The sequence below is a fragment of the Acomys minous genome (genome assembly GCF_964271855.1).
Source record: "Acomys minous genome assembly, chromosome: 11".
Lineage (NCBI taxonomy): Eukaryota > Metazoa > Chordata > Mammalia > Rodentia > Muridae > Acomys > Acomys minous.
In genome coordinates, this window is record NC_140492.1 from 109516886 (window position 1) to 109539638 (window position 22753).

Below are 22753 nucleotides of genomic sequence, written 5' to 3' on the forward strand. Positions count from 1 at the left end.
TTCTTTCCACTTAATGAAAACAAAAGTTAAAGACTTGGTGTGGTGGCACATGCCTACAATTTCAGCACTTGAGAGGCACAGGATAAATGCTGGTTCAGCTATGTAGCAAGCATGAGACCAATATGGGCTGCATAAAACTAAAAAGTTCCAAAAGGGCAGAAGAGTGGCCATGTCACAGATGCACTTGGTAGAAGTCACTAGCTCAGATTTTCCCAGTCATCAAGCTGTACTTCCTCCAAGCCTTCCTTCCTTTGGTGGACTCCAGAGCACATTGTCCTGAACTGGCCATCCCTGAGACAAGCCGTTCTCTTCAGTCCTTAACATTTCTCAAAAGAAAGCTGGAGTCATTGAGAAGTGAAATAGCAAATGACTAGTATAAAAGGCCCAAGGTAGCTCAAGAGCACTGTCAAGTATGTAACTCACCCTTAGCCAGGAAACTAACTGCAATAGTACAAATCACTTACTGTTCCAGAGAAATAAGAAATGAACAAATATGGTACACTTGTCAAGAAATGTATTGTGGCCAGGCACAGTGGCACACGCCTGTAATCCCTGAACTCCGGAGGCAGAGGCAGGTAGATGGCTGGGAGTTTAAGGCCAGCCTGGTCTACAAAGCAAGTCCAGGGCAGGCAAGGTTACACAGAGAAACCCTGTCTACAAATAAACCAACCCCCCTCCCAAAAAAAGAAAAAGATGTTCTGTGAAGCTATCTTATAATGAATAGGGCCATTTCAACTTATATCAAATAAAATGTGAAGTGAGGATATAATTCATGTAATTTACTGTACATGTGCAAGATGATTTGAAGTATAGAAAGGTCATATTAATACAAAGAAATAACAATCTAAGCCTAAAGCGTGCTCAAAAAAGTTTAATAACCTATACAGTAGTCTTTCTAGGCTGTTTTGCAACATTATACCACTTGAGGGCGCCAGAGATCCATGCTTTCTGCCAATGTAAGGGTTTTTGCTTTTCAAATTCTGTTGGGCATGGTGGCACACATCTGTAATTGTGACACCTGGCAAGTGGATGCAAAACAATTCAAGGTCATCCTTGTCTTTGTAGCAAGTTTGAGGCTCCCTCTCTCCCTCTCTCTCTCACAAACACACACACACAATGTAACTCCACCAGTCCTGGAACTCACTATGCAGACCAGGTTGGTCTCATACTCAGAACTGTACCAGTCTGCTCTTGGGTGCAGAAATTAAAGGTATGCACCATTATATGCCAAGCAAGAGGGTTGGGGGGGGGGGTAGGAGCAGGATTTATGGGATCACTTTTTCTTCTTTTCATGAATCCAGGCTAGCTTTCAACTCACTATATAGTCAAGGGTGACCATGGAGTTTTAAGTCTCCTGCCTCACCTCAAGTGCTAGAACTGTAGGAAATGTACTATGGATCAAGCCCATAGCTTCATACAACAGTTACATTAACTTCTTTAAATGTCCAGGCCCTCCATCCTAATGTCCCAGGAAGCTTTTCACAGTTAACACATGCTCTTCTAGATGACTTTAGTTAAAAGTTGCACCTGATGAAGGCAGTTGCAAGTTTTCCTTCCTTATTCATAATGAAGTTTTTTTGGTTTTTTGGTTTTTCAAGACAGTGTTTCTGTGTAGCTTGGCTGTCCTGGACTTGCTTTGCAGACCAGGGTGGCCTCAAACTCACAGCGATCCACCTGTCGCTGACTCCAGAGTGCTGGGATTAAAGGCATGCGCCACACTTGGCTTCATAATGCAGTTTTAAGCAAGCGAGAAACATGGAGCTTGAAATTAGAGATAAGTTGACGTTATAGTAAATCCATAGATACACGGAAGGCAAATTACGTCTAGCATTCTAGCTTTAACATATGACAACTCCTTGCTGTAGTCTGTCTTTTACTTCCCCCTTTTCTGATAGGTTCTCATGTAACCGAGGCTGGCCTCCATGTCCCAACTGCTGGGATTACAGTACCTGTGTCTGTACGAGTTTCACCAGTCTCGTTCCCTTAGATCTTTTCTGAACAGCGTGAATTTTTTTAAACCCAAAAAGCTCTATGTATGCCTCTGCAGACATTTCTTTTGTCTGCAAATTCCTTCCACTCTTACATCCCCTTAGTATCATTAAGCCAAAAGATGCTTTAACATAGGAAACTATTTTTTTCCCTATCGTGCATTACCTACCTAGCTGATACTGTGACTGAGAGTAATTTCCTTGACTATAAAGTTATACAGCTTCCAGAGTGGAACATGTAACCTATGACTTGCTTTTGTATGCCCACGCCATTGATACTTTGCCCTATCTTACTCCCTATAAAACATTTACTGCAGAGAAGCTGAGAAATTATCTTGCAGCAGAGTATGGTAGCACATGCCCTTAATCCCAGCACCCTGGGGACAGAGGCAGGCAGATCTGTGAGCTCAAGGCCAACCTTGTCTACATAGTCTTACAAATAAAAAAAAAATCTCCCTTTTGGGGGCTGGTGAGATGGCTAGGAGGTTAGGAGCAATGGCTGTTCTTCCAGAGGACCCGGGCTCAATTCCCAGCACCTACATGGCAGCTCATATCTATCTGTAACTTTCAGTTCCAACTAAAATCCTCACAAAGACACACATACAGCAAACCACTGATGTGCATAAAATAAATAAATCTTTTAAAAATCTCCCGTTTGGAGAATGGAAAGGTCTGTCCTTTAAGCGACCCTACATTTCACCAGTTTCCCCATTTTCTCAGTAATCTTCATTTGGATTGTGCTTATCAGTTTCACTAATTTAGAATGGAATATATTTTAGCTTTGTGATTACATTACAGATGCTTAAAAGCACAAGTAATGTGACAAAGAGTAAAAATCACACCTTAAACTTCCACTTCAAAATTTCTAGAGACCTAAACTGTAAGATTTCTAACAGGGACCAGCAGCCAACTGCCCACAAGGAGACACTCAACGGGAACTACCACACAGCTACTTACTTTCCACAGCTGCTTTAGTGATACAATGGCACCTTTCAACATGTTGTAACATAGATCACAGGGACCACAGGGATATGAGGGAATTCCAATGTTAACTTCTTATAAACATTTAACAAAAAGATCCTCCTCTGTTTGCTCACTAATGAGTTTCCCCTTCTCTGTTGACATTGGAGAAACTATTAACACGGCATTAAGGTGCTTAGCAGAGTGGCACACGGCCTGTAATCTCAAGTTTTAGAGGCTGAAGGATGGATGGCAGCTGTAGGTCCAAAGCCACTCTGAGCTAAAGAAAGAGTTTACTGCCAGCTTTGGGTTACTGTACTAAAAGAAAGAAAGAAAAGAAAAAAGGAAGAGGGAAAAAAATGTTTTAATCCTGGTGGCTGGAGGATTCCCAGCACCCACCACAGAAAGTTCACCACCACCTGTAACTCCCTGTAAGGGGATCCGAAAACAGTTCCTTGGCTTCTGCAAACACTCAAGTCATGCAGGCATATTAATGCCCACTGAGAAATAGCACACTAGAATCAGCTTTTTTTAAATTGGCCTTAAATGTCAACCGCTGACATCCTACACCTAATTTTCTCAAAACATCAATCACCTAGACTTACTGACTTGAGATACCAAAGTAACCATTACACGTGGACTCTATAGCTCGTTACCTTCTACTTTCTAGCCTTCCAGAAAACAATAAACCTTCAAAGAAATGAGTTGGTAAGACATACCCAACTTACCTTATATTGAACTTACCTCATTTCCACAAAGTTTGAAGTGGTATGGCTAACAGAAATAACTTCATTTTCAATTATTGTCACTGGAAATATGGAAGCCGAACCTTCCAATTATTTCACAAGAAAACGGTTTACCATTGGAAGCCCAATGATCACTCTTTATCAAACAGTCAACCTTTTAAAGGCTGAATAAAATCAAACTACCTAGATTAGAAGTGAGGATAATGCAAATACAGCATGTTTTAAACTAATGAGAACTCAGATACTTCATGGCATTGTAAGTGTCAGTTTATAATTTTAAACAGCCTTAGGTTCAAGCAGAAAAACAATGTTCTTTATAAAATAACAGCTAGAGCCAGGGAGTGGTGGCACACAGCACACACAAGCCTTTAGTCCCAGCACTTGGGAGTCTGAAGCAGGAGGGTCTCTGTTCAAGGCCAGTCTGGGTCTACAGAGCAAGTTCCAGGAGTCAGCGCTACCCAAAGAAACCCTGTCTCAAAAAACAAAACCACAAACCTTAAGTTTTCCTTGCCCCCTCCCCCCACAAAAAACAGCTAGAACATATGAAATGCTTACCACAGCTCAATTGTCAAACCAAGTGCATGAAATGATTCTTACTCTCAAAATAATTCCATGTGGAAGAGAGATTAACGTCTAGGGTTAGGTATCTGGATTAAAGTCACAACCCTTCAAAAGTTATAGTGGGAGACTTAATCCAACAACCCAGGCTCCAACCATTAAGCAGAACTAAGTTCTGAGAGGGGTGACAGAGTCAGAACTGCTGTTTTAAGCCTGTCAGTACACCACCAGCATGCAGACAAGTTTGAGAACCACTACTGAGGTCTTAGCAGCCAGGGCCCTGCTGTACAGAACACACCTTAACATACCTAACAGTTCAATACCATGACGCACGGGAAGTAAGACTAACAATAGGAGGAGGAGGAGGAGATAATGGAAGGGGGAGTATGACCAAATGCATTATGTTCATGTAAGAAATGTCATAATGAAATCAATTATGTGTAGGATGTTCCAATAAATGGTACTGGAAATACTCCACAGATACAGGTTATACCCAGTAAACAAACACTAGTAACTATAAAACCTAGGTTAAGTACTGAGCCATATACTCCTAAATACTGAAATATGAGTTGTAGGTTAAAACAGCTCTGCTTGCCACACCACTATCCCATACCACAGCACTATGGTTAAATCTTAGCATTCAGTCTCACATACGAAACTTGTTAAACAGAAAAGAGAACAAACTGAAGCCACTGCACCACTTGGGCCTTTGTCAGCTTTTTGGTCTTTTGTTTTTGGTTTTTCAAGACAGGGTTTCTCTGTGTAGCCTTGGCTGTCCTGTAACTCACCACGTAGACTAGGCTGGCCTTGAATTCTGAGATCCTCCTGAATGCTGGCATTAAAAGGGTGCACCTGGCTGTCTTTACAGCTTTTTGCTATTGCTTGAAAAGCACTCTGCCCATCGCTTTCCCAATTACTACTACAAACCCAGAGAACCCTTCCAGTTTTCAATTGCTGATAATTTTAATTTCCATAAATACATAAAATTAAAATAAACACAGAAGTATAAACCCACCCACTGGGCATGGTGGTGTAGGCCTTTAATCCCCACACTCAGCCTATCTACAAAGCGAGTCCAGGAAAGCCAAGGATAAGCAAAGAAACCCTGTCTGGAAAAAGCAAAAAGTTCAAACCCAAATATAGATTGATTTATAAACGAGTTTTATGTTAAAATTTATTGAGGTTCCAGGGTGGGTTGGTATTCCTTAGGGGCACCCCCTTCTCTGAAAAATGGGGGCACGGGGAGACACATGAGGGCAGAACTGGGTGGTGAGAGAGGAGGGGGCTGGTATCAGACTGTAGAGTGATTTAAAAAATTTAGAGGTTGTTAGAGGTTGTTTTAACTTTCTGCTAATATTAGAGTGCAGTTAGACTATTGTAGAAACATTTGAAAATTAGGGATATGCCAAACTTATGTGTAACAACAACAAACTTACATTACAATCCCTTTGATTGTTCCACAATCTCTTCAAAACTTCGTAAAAAAGTTTTAAGATATAATTTTGTCAGAAGCCAGGAAACTAAGCTAGAAAAGACAAATAACCAAGAAACTGCTTCAAATAAGATTTGTATTTTACTCTTCAAATAAAATTAGTTTTGGAGTGAATTTAATATACTTGTGAAAATTAAAATCATTCTAAATCAAATAGGATATATTTTTGAAATGCTATTTTAAATAGCATTACCATAAGGATTTTGCTCATTAATTACAATTATTGTAAATTTTAAAAATGTGAGGAGTCAAAGGACTTACGAAGAGTAAGTCCAAAGAAATGTAGGGCAGCGTATTTTTGTTCATTACCTTGGTGTGGAAAATGAGTTTCAAGCAAACTGCACTTCCCTGACAACCAAGAGCAAATTCTAGTCAATAATTCCGCATGGGATCTACAACTTAACCAATCTGCATTTGTAGGGTCTCTTTTAATATGATCCAAACTTTTAACAGGAGCCCATTCTCTAGGCACCAAGTTTAAACTATGCTGGCTTTAACCAGTCTTAAATTACATGTCTCCATCCCCTTGATAACCACGTTCATGTCATCACTTACTGGGTAGAACTATCCTGCTATAATATACCATATTTATAAAACAGGAATCCTATTCAAGGATAATAAGCCTTAGCTAAATGCTATCTAGATAGGAATGAAGGAAGAACTGCCTGAATATGATGCCCAAACTAAGTTTTCATTATTCTATTATACAAATAGTACAATTCAACCTTCCGCGTACACTGCCAGCTTTGTAAGAGATACAGTCTTCGTGGCCGATAGTCTCCTTTTCCAATTTAGAATAAATTGTGGCAAATTTCAAAAAAAGGGGGGAGAGGGGACCCACCCTGTTGCCACCCGCCACACCCCACCACCCCTGGTGTTTCCAGACACCCTGGCTGCCCTGGACTTACTTTGTAAAACAAGGCTGGCCTCAAACTCAGACATCCACCTGCCTCTCCTCCAGGTTTAAAGGCGTGCACCACCATGCCTGGCCTAAAATCCCTATTTAAAATTACCCTAGTCTTGGTGGGGACCAAAACAAGAAAAAAAATTAGCTTCTGGTGAAAGAAAGCTGGGCATGTTTTAACAATAAATTCTTAGAAAAAGAATGGTCTGACAAAAAACTTCCAAGACTTCTGGTCTAAGACTATTCTCTTGACAGTAAGAATATACTGGGCGTGGAGTCCCAGCACCTCTATCAAGCAGCTCATGACTGCCTGTGTGTATCTCCTGCTCCAGGGACTCTGACACTCCTCTGTCCTCCTCATATGCAGACATATAAACATATACATAAATAAAGTATTTTAAATAAGAATGTCCTGATATAAGTGGGGTTGGGATAGAGGAATACAAGCAACTGAGAGTAAACAAAGCTTGAAAATCAGTAACAAATCTACAGAGCTAATGATCTCACACACCAACAAATGACTCCACATTTTATGTGCAAATGAAAACAGTCAACATTCATTCAATAACTTTGTAAATTTGATTTTTTAAAAAACCTACGCTTTCTTTTTCTAAAACTCAAAGGAATTGCATATTTAACGAAGGGTAAACTTAAGAAATTAACAAATCATGTTGTACAGACCAATACCTTGAATACTACAAAGAACAACAATATTCTGAAAATCCAGTTTATTTTCCATGTTGTGGACAGATCCAGTCAGTGTGGTCAGGTTTTCTGCATGTGTAATAATTTATCAAAATAAGTTTCCCCGTTAACTCTTCCAATCAGCTCTGAAAACTCTGGTCTGACAATACATGAAGAAAGCTCCTAACAAGCACCTGCTGGAACTTGGAAGAACACCTGCAGTCTCCTCTCACAGCTACTGCACTAGGAAGGGCTAAAGAGCAATCGGTTTTGAAAGATGACTTAGTATAAGAGTTGAGTTCGAGAAGTTAATGTTTTTAGTGCGTTTTGTTCCAGTTTTAGCCAACATGCTACATTTCCTTTCTGCTGTTTTGCTTTGTTTTAGGGGGAAGTGGGGTGAGGAGGTGCACAAAGTAGAGTTGAAGACTTCCACTGTTCGAAAAAGATACGACTCTGCAAGCAAAATTGTAAGCTGCCTTTTACCTTAAGACCTGAACATTTTAAGACAGAAGCTTTGCAAAACATTACACAATTTTTTATTATTAAATGAGAAAATCTCATTTGTTACATCGTCACATTGCTAGTCAGAGAAAATGCTGCAGTGATGAAGAAAGTCAATGTTGGATCAACCAAAGTCCTCATTTCTACAACATTCATTTACAAAGAAATAATGTTCAACACAGCCCAACACAACATTCTTGGTTTTCTTCATATTGAAGTCCCCCAAAAAAATCATCTTCTAATGGGGTAGATTCACTACATAAATTATAGTTCTTCATTTTTACAATTCACCCCAAACTGCATGAGAGATGTATCACACTAAAATGTCTAAAGCTGTTAGGAAATCCTTCACACGTCGTCGTCATCTGACGTGTCACTGCTACTTGTCTCCGTGTCCTCATTCTCAATCGTGGGTTTGAAAGTGCTGTTTTTCCAGGGTCCAAACTTGAAGTCACAGATCAGGCCATTTTTCAAAATACCATTTTTTCTCAGACCATTCTTCTGTAACTAAAATGTCAAAAATAAGCCAATTAACTTTTCCCCAAGAATACCGTAATAAGTATAATCATGATTATAATGAAGTTTTCATTGCATCTTCCCCTGAACATTCCAGATTTAATTACAGACCCCCAAATAAGCAATTTCAATAGTCGCAGGTAAATGACCAGCAACTAATCTATCCTTAGCTGCACATAGTGGCCTGCATCTGCTCATCCCAGTAATTGAGAGGCAAGATCATAAATTCAATGTACAGAGCAAGGTGTTATTACAAAGTGAAACAAAATGGAAAGTAAAATCTATTCTTTGAAAAAACAAAACCAAAATCAAAATATTTACTTCCTACCAAACTATAAAAAAGTGTAGAAAGAGATCTTGGAAGTACAAAAGGTAGATATGACTCAAAACTGTTTTTAAACCTTTTCAAACTTTTGCCATCATTATAAATATGCTTTCACGTGCTACTAAGGTACATAATCAGCAACCATTAAGCTGATCTCTTTATTACCATGACCTAAATTAACAAGGCTGGCAGCTGGTTTTATTCAGCTTTGCAGACTAAGTAAAATGAAACAAAGTTACACATCTTACGCTTAACCAAACAAATCAAGATACAAGAAAGAAGTCTTAACACCCAAAATGATAAATAAAAACAATGATGATGATGATGATGATGATGATGATGATGCCGGAGTAAAAAAATATCACCTTTCAAAAGGCTATAAGCAACATTACAAACACCACACACAGGCATGTGCATATGCGTGTGCATCCGTGTGTGCATGTGTGTCTTGTGACTTCAGCTTTAAGTTCTCCTTCCCCCTTTTTTTTTTCATAGCATGTTTTCTGTTTTGATTTAAAACTGAAGCTCACTCCCCATCATTCTGAACATACAATGTGTCACCACCTTTACTTTGAAAAATAAAATCTCTAATGTTCCCAGCCACCATGACACAAATATGCTTGGCCTCTCTGAAAAATGTTTCATCTCCAGTTAATATTATACTCTTACTTCATACAATTTATGAGCCAGTAACATCTCATTGTGCCACAAGCTTAGAGTCATCTGTGAAAAACTACACTGAAAACAAAATATGCCCAGCAGTCAAGGCAGAGGCAGGTGAATCTCAGTGAGTTCGAGGCCAGCCTGGTCTACAAAGTGAGTCCAGTACAGCCAACGCTACACAGAGAAACCATGTCTCCAAACCATCCCCCCAAAAAATGTGATGGCACATATATATGTATGTGTGTGGGTGTGTGTGTGGGTGTGTATGGGTAGGGGGCGCATGTGGGCCATTAATTAGGAAAAGGGCAGACTTAAATAAAGGGTACTGAAGAAAAGACTGTTACATCTTTGTCAACCTAACTAGATTAAACATTATATAGGGGACATACTTCTGGGCTGTTTGTGGAAGTGTTTCCAGAGAGGCTTGACTAAAGTTTGACTCACCCTAAATGTTGTTGGCACCATGCCGTGGGCTGAGAGTCTTAGACTGAATAAAAAGGAAAAAGGAGAAGCCAGCTCAGTGCCTGCATTCTCCTTCGTCTGTTTCCTGACGAGGGACCGCCACCATCCCTAGCCACCAGGGTAATATCCTCAAAACAGTGAACCACAATCTACTTTCTATCCGAGTTGCTTCCTTTGGTACTGGGTCATATTAACACAAAAATTAAATTAATATCCATAAGAGATTGGACTTTTACTGTACACTACTACAGACAGAAAAGCTAAACACTAAGATCTAAAACTTGAAAGATACAAATGAAAAAATCCTCATAATCTTCATAAATACAAGCAATTAAATTTTAAAAAATCAGATGGCTCAGAGGCAAGCCTCTTTACCCACTGAGTCAATCATCTTGCAACCCTTGAAACTTTGCTTCTGGTAAACATTTATTCAGAGTGTGTGTGTGTCAAATGTGTATGCAACACATAAGTATATAGCATACAGCACTTATGGGCAGTTCTATCTATCCTTTAATCATTTTTTTTTTAAAGACACGCTTATTTTCATGTGGTGTTTTGCCTGCATGTATGTTTGTGTGAGGGTGCCAGATACCCTAAAACTGGAGTTAGAGACAGTTGTGAGCTGCCAAGTGGGTTCTTGGAATTGAACCCAGGTCCTCTAGAAAAGCAGCCAATGCTCTTGACTTTAGTCTCTCCAGCCCCACACCATGTAGATTTTGAGGAGCTAAGATAGGTTCTCAGGTTCAGTAGCAAGTGCCTTGACCTGCTAAGCTATCTTCTTTTCAGTAACAATTCTACTGTAGATATCCCCCCAAACTGAAATCAAGAGCTTCTACATTTGTAGCAGCATTACTCGTAGTAGCCAGAGGTAACAGAGAAATGAATAAACAATATATAAAACATGCACTAATGGAGTAAGACTAAGCCTTATCCTAGGACCTACTACATAAAAAAAACTTGGGGTAATGATACCAGAAGAAATAAGAGCATCACAAAAAGACATAGCACATGATCACACTTATATGAGGCATGGAAAATCACATTCATATAGACAGAAAGCAGAATAGTAGTTTCCAGGGATGAGAGGACAGGAAGTTATCAATTAGTGGCACTGGAACAAACACACACACACACACACACACACACACACACTGTGAAGATGGATGGTGGTGATGGTTGCTGAACAATACAAATGCAATTAAACCAGAGCTGAATGTGGGAGTGAAAATGGTTAAATTAGTAAATCTTATGTGGTATATTTTTAAGCAGTCTTTAGAAGTACAATGAGGAAATGACTAAATTCACTTTAAATGTTTTATACTAAAAGGATAAAGTCCACACTATGTTATTATGGAAACTTCGTGAAGGACACCATTCAAAATACTTAGGCAGGGTTTCTAAAGGTCACAGTACCAGCCATAATATTTCTGTACAGAAAAAGCAGTCATATTTTTTTTCATTTATGATGGATTGAGAAAAATAACTTTTTGATCCTCTTTCAAATATTCCCTACTACTCTTTCAGAAAAGAAAGTACGGACATCTAAAGATGTTTTCAAATATTATATATTCTTTTTCTAATGGATCAAAAGCAAAGTTAGTTAAAACTTGCCGCCCATATCAAAGCAATAAACGAACTAAATGTTTGGATAACAGAAATTGGTGAACATTTTGTTCACCTAGATACTACACACAGTAAGTCGTTGCAGATTTGTCTCAAAGGAAATTCTGGCCTATGGTATGGTGGATAGTAAAGTTCTAAACAAATAAAACTTAAACTGCCCCACCATAATGTTTACCTATAATTTGGTTGCTCTACTTAAGGAAAGGCAATAGAGTGAATCTAGAAGCCTCAGGTTTCCTTACCTGTTCACTAATAACTTGGAATTCTCTCATTTCATCCTCAGTTAAGGGAGCACACGTTTCATCGTTTTCACTGTCCTCCTGCCAGCCCATCTCCTTTAATAATCTGAAAAGGAGGAAAGCACGCTGAATTTGGAGCTTCACCTGAGTAAAGCAAGTATTCCCTTTATACTATCTACAAGAAAACATGATCCAAGATGCACCATGACTTCTGAACTTATTTTCTTAAAAATGAGTAATTGATAAGTAAACCCTATTTGGTAGACAGTACGAATGAAGTGCTTAACTGCTTAATCTTTAGGGTCAAGGTTCTCTATGCTGGAAACCCTCAATAGGGAGAGTCAAAAGAAAAAGTGGAAAATCCTTGTACAAGTAGTAATAATCCCACTATTGCCTTTTTTCAATTACCACCACATTCCAACATATTCTTGACTGCTCATTAGGTTTTCTACTCGAGAAACAAAGAGTGCAAAAGCTTGCCCTATCTTGTACTTTACCATTAGTTCTTCAATAGATATGTCTTCCGTATATTTCATTACCATTTTTAGTGTGCAATCCACTAAAAAGCGACATGTTTAATACAGAAAAATGATTTTTTCAAAAGTTCTCAACCTCAAACTAAATGATGAAAAATGACTAATAACTTTTACACTTCTTTGAAAAAAATTAAAAATAGTTCAATTTCAGGAAAACAAAGCTAAGAAAAGAGAACTAACGATTTTGACTTGTTGGATAAGCATGTAACACATGAAGTGGTGACTTTAAAGTGTCGGCCTCTTACACTCCTTAAGTATTTGTTATTTCTATTTGCACAACTTTCAGCTTGCATCTATTACATATCAAGTTGCTATCGATGTCAGACATTTTTCCCAAGGTCTCAAAGAAGAGCCCTGAATAGTATCTAACATGTTATTCATATTTTACAGAAGAATTAGGGTTATTTAAGTAAAACAATTTGCTTACTTCACAGTAAAGAAGGAAAAGAACTTTAGTCTTCAGTCTCCCAATCTTAAGAGTGACATCTCTACTTAGCCCTAATCTTTCAGTATCACCTAATCCAAAGCTCATAAAGCAGTCAGGCAGTGGTGGTGCACACCTTTAATCCCAGCACTCAGGAAGCAGAGCCAGGCGGATCTCTGTGCGTTAAAGGTCAGCCTGGTCTACAAAGCAAGTCCAGGACAGCCAAAGCTACACAGAGAAACTCTGTCTAGGGTAAAACAAAACAAAAACCAAAAACAAAGTATTGCTTTCCCTATGGCCACATTTTTACTTCTTTTACTTGTAAAATCTGACAAAACATTGTGACATACTGGGTCAAATAAGAAAATGGGGAAGGGAACAAGTATTCTTAACTCTCCAGCTGATAAATGCACATGACTTTCATATATGAAAGACTAAATTATCTTTAGGAACTATTGTTCCTAACTGACAATTAATAAATGCATTTACTATAAGGGTATATGTACTTAACTGCAAAAAAAGTGAAATCTGAGGTTATGAGAAACATCACATTTTCATTTTTTAAAAATTTAAACCCCAAAACAATAAATAAATAAATAAATGCCTCACATTCAAAAGCTATAACTTTATAAGTTTAAAGGAAAGAAGTATTGTATGGGTTTGAAATGCAGGGTTTTGTGGTTGGAAACTTGCCTAGCAATACGAGGTCCTAGGCTCAATCTCCAAGTCCCAACTCCCTCACAAACAAAAAGAGGTTAAGAATGACCATAATTTATTTGCCCACAATCATAAACAGCAGTGAATTATGCTTCCTAGAATTAAATGCCAACCACACAATTTACTGATTTTGAATAATCAACACGTGTCTTGTCTCCTCTGTGAGACAGAAATAAAGTCAATGAATGGCATACAAGTGCATATCTTTAAAACAAACCAAACCAAACCAAACAAAAACCCTGCCAGGGCTGGAGAGATAGTTCAACATGTAAGAGTCCTTACTGTCTGCTCTTCTACGGGTCCTGAGTTCAATTCCCAGCAACCACATGGTGGCTCACAACCATCTATACTGGGATCTGATGCCCCCTTTTGTCATGCAGGTGTGTATGCAGAGAGAACTCATATTCATTAAAAAAAAAAAAAAAAACTGCCAGGTGGGCATGGTGTCCCGCAGCTTTAATCCCAGAACTCAGAAGGCAGCAGCAGACAGCTGTAAATTCGAGGCTGGCCTGGTCTACAAACTGAGTCCAGGACACCAAATGCTACACAGAGAAACCCTGTCTCGAAAACCCAAAAAACTGTCTATGCATGTATTTATTCATCTGTGTGACCACATATATTCATACAAATGTTTTCATTTATCCAAACGAACATTTGTTATTTTTCCTTCGCATACCTAATACAATGTTACTATAATGTAATATGCACCCATGTAGAGACTATTCCACATTAATACAACTACAAGTGCTTAGTTTTTACAAATCCTACCCAGTGCTATATAGGATCTGTACATTCTTCTATTAACAGCTTTTTAGACTGCTGCTCATTGTCAGTCTCCCAACAATCTCTCCCTATTACATACTTCATACACCTCACCGTGCACCGCTCAGTATTTATATTTCTCTATGTACAACCTCATTTAACTTTGGCCAAAGCCCTATTAAGGTACGTGTCCCTAAGGTAGTTTTTTAATGTTTAAAAAAAAAAACTTATACACAAATTCTCGTGTGTACAATGCATTATTGTAACAGTTAGGCATGGAAGATAAAAATGATGGCTTAGCAATTAAGAGAATTTGCTGAAGACCAGGGCTCAATTCCCAGATGGCAATCATCTGTAATTCTAGCTCCAGGGTATCTGATGCCCTCTTCTGGCCTCTGTAAGCACCAGGCATACATGTGGCACAGACATAAATGCATGCAAAAACTTAAAACACATAAATAAAGCTTAATATAAGTATAAATTCAAGCAGCCAAACAACCTAGCAATAAAAAAGAACAAAGTACTGACACATTCTTAACATGAATAGAAATAAGCTTAAAGCCAGCATAAAAGATTTCTATTAAGTCCAATACAAAACAGATCTTGCTTACCTAAGTCAGAGTGAATAATTAAACCACAATGGACACACACTATGAATGCAATAAAATCGTCTATTTAAAAGCAAATGAAGCTTATTTTTAACAAACATGTTAAAAGCAAATAAATTAGAGCTAGGTGTAGTGACAGGCACCTTTAAACATAGTACTCAGGAGAGGCCAGCCTGGTTATATGCTAAGACCCATTGTCAAAAAAAACAAAAAACAAACAAACTAGGAATTGATAGTATAGTAAAACCATACAGTACATGTATAGAACATATGAGAACAATACCCAGAATAAAAAAAAAAAAAAAGACTTATCAATCACCTAAACTTGATAATGAAACGCCAGAAAACAAACAAACATAATTACTAACCTGTGTTCTGCCTCAAGTGAACTGGAAAGAACATCAGTTTGTGGAAAGGTTGAAGAACGAATGATCTGCTGAGAAATCATTGAGGCATTGCCGTTTTCTTGTGGGATTTCATTTTCATCAAAGTTTCTGTTTATATCTCTTTCTTGGTGAGTACTATTGCTGTTGTGCAAATTAAATGAGTCGTCATCCTGATTTTTAGGGAGTTTAAAAAATAAAAAGTGAGTTCTAAAGAACAGTTACTGACAACTAACAGAACCAGTGTAGACTATCATGAAAAACACGTAAATATAAATTACATATTACCATTAAATTTTAAAGGCATTATTAGAAAAATAGGTAAAGCCAGGAAGATAGAGCTGAAGAAAGAAAAAAGTGTAATTATGCAGCCCTGGTACTTGCTGTACAGTCCTTGCTGGACTCAAGTCTTGTGTCAACCTTCCTGCCTCAGTGGACAGAGTACTGGATTAGCAACAGGTACCACAGTGCCCAACAACAGGATATTTTTAAGAATATATTTGTGTCCAGGCATGTTGTGCACACCTGTAATTTCAGCATCTGACTAGGAGTTGCTAAGGCAAAGGATCGTAAGTTACGTGTCAGCCTGGACTACATAAGACCCTGTCTCCAATAAAAGATTAAACAAAAGCAATAAAACCCACATATTTTTACATAAAAAAATACAAAATGAGAAAAGGGAGATGAATTTTTTTAAACTGCAATTTCAATGATTAAATAAAACCACCAAAAATGTCATCAAGTACATTTGAAACAATGTACAAAGCTGGTCTAATCTTTTAACACTATAGTTATACACAACACAAATACTTTTGCCCAAACCAGATATGATGGTGCGTGTCTGCTCAGCTTTTCAGAGGTAGAGGTAGGACAATAAGACCTTCCACGTTGCTGGGAGGTGATGGAGGCACAACCTTAATCCCAGTGTTTAGGAGGCAGAGGCTGGTGAACTACCTCTGGTTCAAGGACAGCCTGATCTACAGAATGAGTTCTAGGACAGCGAGGGCTACACAGAGAAACCCTATCCTAGGGCAGGGGGCGGGGGGATCCACCCAGAAGACAAAAACTTGTTGCCACTGGCTTGGCAGAAAGAAAACCAAAGATAAAGTTTTAATTAGTTTGCCATGGTTGCACATATTTACCCATGTATAAAAAAATATTAACGTCAAATCAAGAACCACTGCAATTTCAATTACCTTTTCTGAGCCTGCATGGCTTTCATCCTCATGTTCCTCTTCTACTCTGTCCCTTTTCAATGCTTTCAAAAATTCACTCTTCTTATCACTGCGCATTCGTGTCAGTTTAGTTAAACGAGGCTGCTGATTAAGTTTGTCAACAGGTGAAGAAGAATTCGAACGATTACACTAACGGGAAATTCACAGAAATACTAGTTAACATGTAACCAGGTAATCAATGTCAAAATAAAGTTCACAATTATCACAGCTTCTTATTGTATATTGTATATTTATTTATAGGGTAAATTTGATTTTAAAGTATAGTTCAAAGTAACTCATTAAATGAGTTAGCTAAAAAGGACTTTTCTTAGTCTAGAAGTAATGAAGATCAGATAACACTCAGAACTTTAAACATAAAATCAGAATTTTATTGGCTTTAAATATTTACATAAATTATAAACATTACATATAATTGTTTAAACTTTTATGCAATAGAATGTCATTGGATTTCCTCAGAGATTACTGTGAGAGGAAGGAGGGAAAGGGAAAATGACATTGACTGAAGCCCTTTCGTTTATTCTTGATGTTTCAGTAGTAGAATAATAATTTGAATATTAGAACTGTGTGACAAAATTTTTAATCAAAAAAATAAATCATTATACAGCTTAATTGCTGGTATTAGTGTGTGCGTTATAGTAAGGAACAGTTAGAAATACTGGCCCTAGCCAGGTGTGGTGGGGCACACCTTTAATGCCAGCACTCAAGAGACAGAGGCAGGTGGATCTTTGTGATTTCAAGGCCATCCTGGTCTACACCGTGAGCTCCAGGACAGCCAAGGCTCTGTTACAAAGGAAACCCTGTCTTGAAAAACAAAACAAAACAAGAAAGAAATACTAGTCCTATCTTAACTCAAAAATTCTACAGATTAGAAAATAAACTATATATGGTTTTGATGTTCCAATATGGGACCTAAAACAATTTAGTTCAATAATAGATGTAATGGTCTCTGTGGTCCTAGATTAGTCCAGAAACACCCCAGTTTGAGTTTCAAAATATAAGACTACGTGAGCTACCTATGACATTCTCAAATATACCTTCCTCCTCTCTAATTCATTGTTACTGCTATTAGTGTCCATCACTTCCAAAACATAATTGTACAAATCCTCATTCATAGTCAAGGTATAATCCTACATCAAACTTCCACAAAAAACAAGTGAAACTGCAATTATTTTAATACTTTTTTTTAACAAGTCTTTCTAATGAAGGGTATATATGGGAATGCCACTATTTTCTCTGTTGTCTAGAATGCTTAGGAAATTAAAATTTTAAATTATTTCTATTCCTCAAAGTATAACAATGCAAATAAAATGAGCTTTCTGAACTAAATTCACTTTAAAAGTTAAAGCATCTCATCTTTAATGAACTGGTAAACTATCAGGATTTAGCAACTGGGCATCTGAGCACAGCCTATGTCAGGAAGCTAAAGAAGAGTGGTTCTTTATGAACATGGGCTTCAGACGAATCTGTGCAACACAGATTTTACTTTTAAATACATGACATTTCTCAAGAACTGTTCAGTGGCATACCTCTTTCACAGAATTTGTTGATGGACTAATATTCTTGGCTGTTGACTTAAAAGTATTAAAGTTGCCAACACCATATGTAGATTCATGAGGAAAAGAAGTCCCGACTTTGTTTTCTTTAGTTTGGCTTTTCCATTGTGTAGGCTAAAGAAAAACATAAGAATCAACAGTTACCAAAAACAGAGAAAATGTGAATGCACTAAGCAGTAATATATAGCTCATAAAAGTATTTTTATGCTACTTTCTCCATCTCTCCATGGTTCTTTGACCCTTGAACCTTTTGTTTTATTACTGTTATTTCGTTGTAAGGACAGTTTCTATGTAGCCCACAAGCAAGCCTAGAACTCACTATCCTCCTGTATCAGACCTCTCAATGCAGGGATTACAAGTGTGAAACACAACACATGGTTCTATTTTTCTACAAATAAAATAGAAGTTTAATATGGAATAAAAATGCCTAAATCTGGGGCTGAAGAGATACCTCAGTGGTTCTTACAGACAACCCCACTGTAGCTCCCAATATCAAAGTCAGGTGGCCCAGGATCACCAATAATTCCACCATTACCTCTAATACCTCTGGCCTCTTCAAACACCTGCACAAACCCACACACAGATATGCCCATACACATGATTTTAAAAAATAAAGGGAACCCAGGTATGCTAGCATATGCCTTTAATCCCAGAACAGTGAAGGCAGAGGCAATTTGAGCCTAGCCTGATCTAGAGTCTAGGCCAGCCAGAGCTAAACGGAGACCCGCCTCAGAACCACAAAGAAACAACAATGATGATGATGATAAAGAGAACTGGCAAGATGGCTCAGTGAATAAAGGCACCTGCCTCAGAACCTGAGTCTAATCCCTGGGCCATATAAGTAGAAGACTCCTGAAAGTTGTCCTCTAAATTTTACCTATACATTGTAGCACATGTAAACACAAAACAGCTATACACAAATAAATAATGTGAGTTTTAAACTAATACAAAAATATCTTTTTTAAAATCGAAATCACTGTTATTTTCAAAACTTTATAAAGTTAAGGATTTCTTTTGTCTTACATAAAACTCATTAGCATTTCAAAAACTTAAAAGCTGGGTACCAAGTAAATAGTACAATACATGTGGGAAGCAAATACACCCTAGCATCCAGTAGAGCAGAAATTACATATTTCACTCCTAAAAAAATTGTGTGTGTGTGTGTGTGTGTGTGTGTGTGTGTGTGTGTGTGAAGCTTCTTTTTACAGCAGACAGAAACTACTACAAGAACAGCAACTGGCCAAAGTGTGGAGAGTAATTGTAGTGTGCCAATTGACAAATGGGGCATCTATAACAAATATGGCTTATACACAAGAACTTACTTTTGTAGGTGGAACAGCAGGTTTGGGGACTAAGCCTTTATAAACACTCGGACCAGTTCCATTTTTAACTGGCTGTGACTGGAGGTTTCCTGCTACTGGGAATCCAGATAGCTGTAAGTCTTTTGTATTACCTTTCTTAATGACCAGCATTCTTGGAGTTCTAGATTTAGGATTCGGGGGATATTCTGCATAAATAAAGCACAAAAATGCATTACATACAATTCAAATTTTAAATAAAATCATCCCACCAAAACCTTAACTGCATTTTAAAAATATCTTAAGCTGGTTTGGGGGTGAAATAATCTAAATGAGTGAGCCAATTCCAGCCCAAATAATAAAGCTAAAAGATAATCTTATGGATTATAAAACTGGGCAATGACAGTACTAATACAGGTGACTGCAGTTTAGAAGATATAACTGGAAAACCAGAATTAAAAGTTACACATTTTTCACTTATTAAGAAGAAAACTTCCAATTCCTGCTAATCACCCGAGGCTTACAATATGACAGTTCTATTTTCCCCCTTATGATAGTCTTTAAAGTCAAAAATTCCTGTTCTAATACTTTCATTAATCAGTGAGTGAGGACCAATAGTCCCAGTATTTTTAAACGTCTATTAGATCAACTGTTAGTTAAAAATAAAAAGTATGATCATAATACCAATTCAGTCAAATATTGACATTCCATGTAATTATAAAAGAAGGCAACACATTTGAAGTCAGGGCAACCAACTCAATCTGTTTTCTAAAGCCAGTATTGGAAATGACTGCTACATGAAGATTTTTTTTACGGATAGTGTACTTGCTGAAAATATGAAATGTTTTTCCTGGAATTTAATCAGTTTGTATGTATAATCAAACAGATATTACAAATACTCATGATTATTACAATTAAGTATAATCTCCATCCCTTATTTTTAAAAATTCTGGGGGCTGGAGAAATGGCTCAGAGGTTAAGGGCACTGCCTGCTCTTCCAAAGGTCCTCAGTTCAATTCCCAGCAACCACATGGTGGCTCACAACCATCTATGATGCGATTTGGTGACTTCTTTTGGTGTGCAGGTGCACATGCAGGCAAAACACTATAAACTTAATAAATAAATCTTTTTTTAAAATTCTGAAAGTTATCAGTTTCACAATTAGAAAATTTGCAATAGTTAACTTAGATACAATATAATAACTAACTTAGGAGCTGGGCTTGGTGGTGCACAGGTTTAAGCCCAGCACTTGGGAGGCAGAGGCAGGTGGAGCTCTGTGAGTTCAAGGCCAGCCTGGTATACAAAGCAAGTCTAGGGTAGCCTTGGATGTTACACAGATAAATCCTGGGTGGGGGCAGGGGGGCAAGGGGGTGAGAGGGGGTGGGAGCATCAATAACTAACTTAGATCAAACTCCCTGAAAAAAATTTAAATTTAAATTATTTTTTAATGTGTTTATTATTATGTATACAGAGCTCTGCCTGTGTGTACACCTGAGGCCAGAAGAGGGCATCAGATCCCAGTATAGATGGTTGTGAGTCACCATGTAGTTACTGGGAATTGACCTCAGGACCTCCAGTAGTCAGTGCTTTTAACCCTTGAGCCATCTCTCCAGCCCCCAATTAGCTCAATATTAATGACCTACTTTGTGGACTAATAATCTGAGTAGACACTTGTGCTGATACTCTGCTCCCCAACTACCAATTTCTTACATCGTAAGAAAACTGTAAGGGCTCCTAGGAAAACCTGGAAGGATTCAGTTCATCTACAACTTTGAAATGTCCAAAAGATGAAACTGGCGTATCATCAGCTGGAGAGGACACAATTTCAAATCACTCAAAGGATAGCTTACAATTTCGTAACTCCAAGATCTGACACTCTCACACAGATATACTTGCAGGCAAACCACCAATGCACATAAAGGCAAAAAAAATTTACTTGGGAGGGGAGGGAAGGGGAAAGAGAGAGAGAGAGAGAGAGAGAGAGAGAGAGAGAGAGAGAGAGAGAGAGAGAGAGAGAGAGAGAGAGAGAGAGAAGATTGCCTGTGCCAAACTGGTTTAAGATCTTATGCAGGGCGTGGTAGCACACACCTTTAATCCCAGCAGTCGGGAGGCAGAGGCAAGTGGATCACTTCGAGGCCAGCCTGTTCTACAAAGCAAGTCTAGGACAGCCAGGGCTACACAGAGAAACCCTGTCTCCAAAAATCAAAAAACAAAACAAAACAAAAACAAAAAAAACCAGATAGTAAGATATTATCTCACGCCGGGCATGGTGGTGCACGCCTTTAATCCTAGCACTCGGGAGGCAGAGGCAAGCAGATGGCTGTGAGTTCGAGGCCAGCCTGGTCTACAAAGTGACTCCAGGACAGCCAAGGCTAACACAGAGAGACCTTGTCTTGAAACCCCCCCCCCCCAAAAAAATCTCATCTCACAACAGGAGAAGGAGAGTCTCTAAATCTCGTAGTTCCATGGCTAGAAGATTCAGTGCCAGGGGAAGAGGAAGTTTAAATTAAATATAAGACAGTATCTTAGCCTAGAATTTTAAATAACACCAAGAAATCTTAGGCATAACTGATGTTTACAAAATATAAAAGTTAATGTGTCAGAGACATGAGGACAATTTGTAGAAGCTTTGCTAGACAAAGTTCTAAAGTCCTCTGATTGCCCAGCATGACCTTTAGACAGCCAGAACAGCTGTTGAGGTTTTACTTGACAAAGTTCCAAAGATCTCTGGCTGATCACCACTGCCTTAAATTTTATCCAGGTTTAATTTTTGTCTTAAAAAATCTGCCTTTTCTCCTAAAACTGCCTTTCTATTTCTCACTTTGAGTACAGCCCTAATGAAATACACACTGAAAGGCCTTTTCCCCAGAGGATGTTGAAGGAAGGCATCTGGCCAAAGGCTTGAGACAATGAGAAGGTTTTGGCTCTGACTATTATGAGAAGCCAGGGAGAACTATTTGAAAACAAAGTTAGGACTGTGAAGTTATGCTTAGCCAGGCATGGTGGGGCACATCTTAATCCCAGCACTCAGGAGACGGAGGCAGGCAGATTACTGTGAGTTCGAGGCCAGCCTGGTCTACAAAGCAGTCCAGGACAGCCAAGGCTACACAGAGAAAAACTGTCTCAAAAAACAAATAAGCAAAAACAAACACACACAAACACAAAAACAAACTTGTATTTATAATACATCAAAATTTTCTTTAGAATCTGCTTTGAGAGCAATAGAAGGTGGGCTTGGAAGGTCATGCTTTATAGATATTTTACAATAGATGAACCCTTAGCAGTTAGCCTAGGCTTAGATAAAGATGATCAGCACACCTGTTGGTTTAGGGAGTTGAGTTTTTTCCTTGTTAGTTTTACATTATGTTGCTATGACAATCATGTAAACACATGGCTTAAATGGCAGGGAAATTTATGATTAGACTTTCCTGAGTATTGTTTAAGAAATAATAATCAGGTCATGCTGACCATTTCTTGGAAATTTGATTGAGTTTTGTTATATGCCTTATTCTGTTTGTAGTTTTGTTGTTATTGTTTTCTTACTCTTGATTTTAAAATGCCCGATTGATTGTAAAA

The 22753-nt window shown here is 38.1% G+C and overlaps 1 protein-coding gene across 3 annotated transcripts in view; it reads right to left on the reverse strand.

Moving 5' to 3' along the window:
* Positions 1-7845: 7845 nt before the first annotated feature.
* The window catches only part of GPBP1 (GC-rich promoter binding protein 1), a 54407-nt gene continuing 39499 nt past the window's right edge, over positions 7846-22753 (reverse strand). For all 3 annotated transcript variants that reach the window (XM_084802500.1, XM_084802499.1, XM_084802498.1), the window contains 6 exons: positions 19202-19386; positions 17853-17993; positions 16288-16455; positions 15077-15264; positions 11665-11767; positions 7846-8340 (listed from right to left, as the gene is read on the reverse strand). In XM_084802500.1, the coding sequence (XP_084658626.1) occupies positions 8182-8340; positions 11665-11767; positions 15077-15264; positions 16288-16455; positions 17853-17993; positions 19202-19386 (944 nt within the window). In that variant the 3' untranslated portion in view covers positions 7846-8181. The remainder of the gene's footprint in view (positions 8341-11664; positions 11768-15076; positions 15265-16287; positions 16456-17852; positions 17994-19201; positions 19387-22753) is intronic.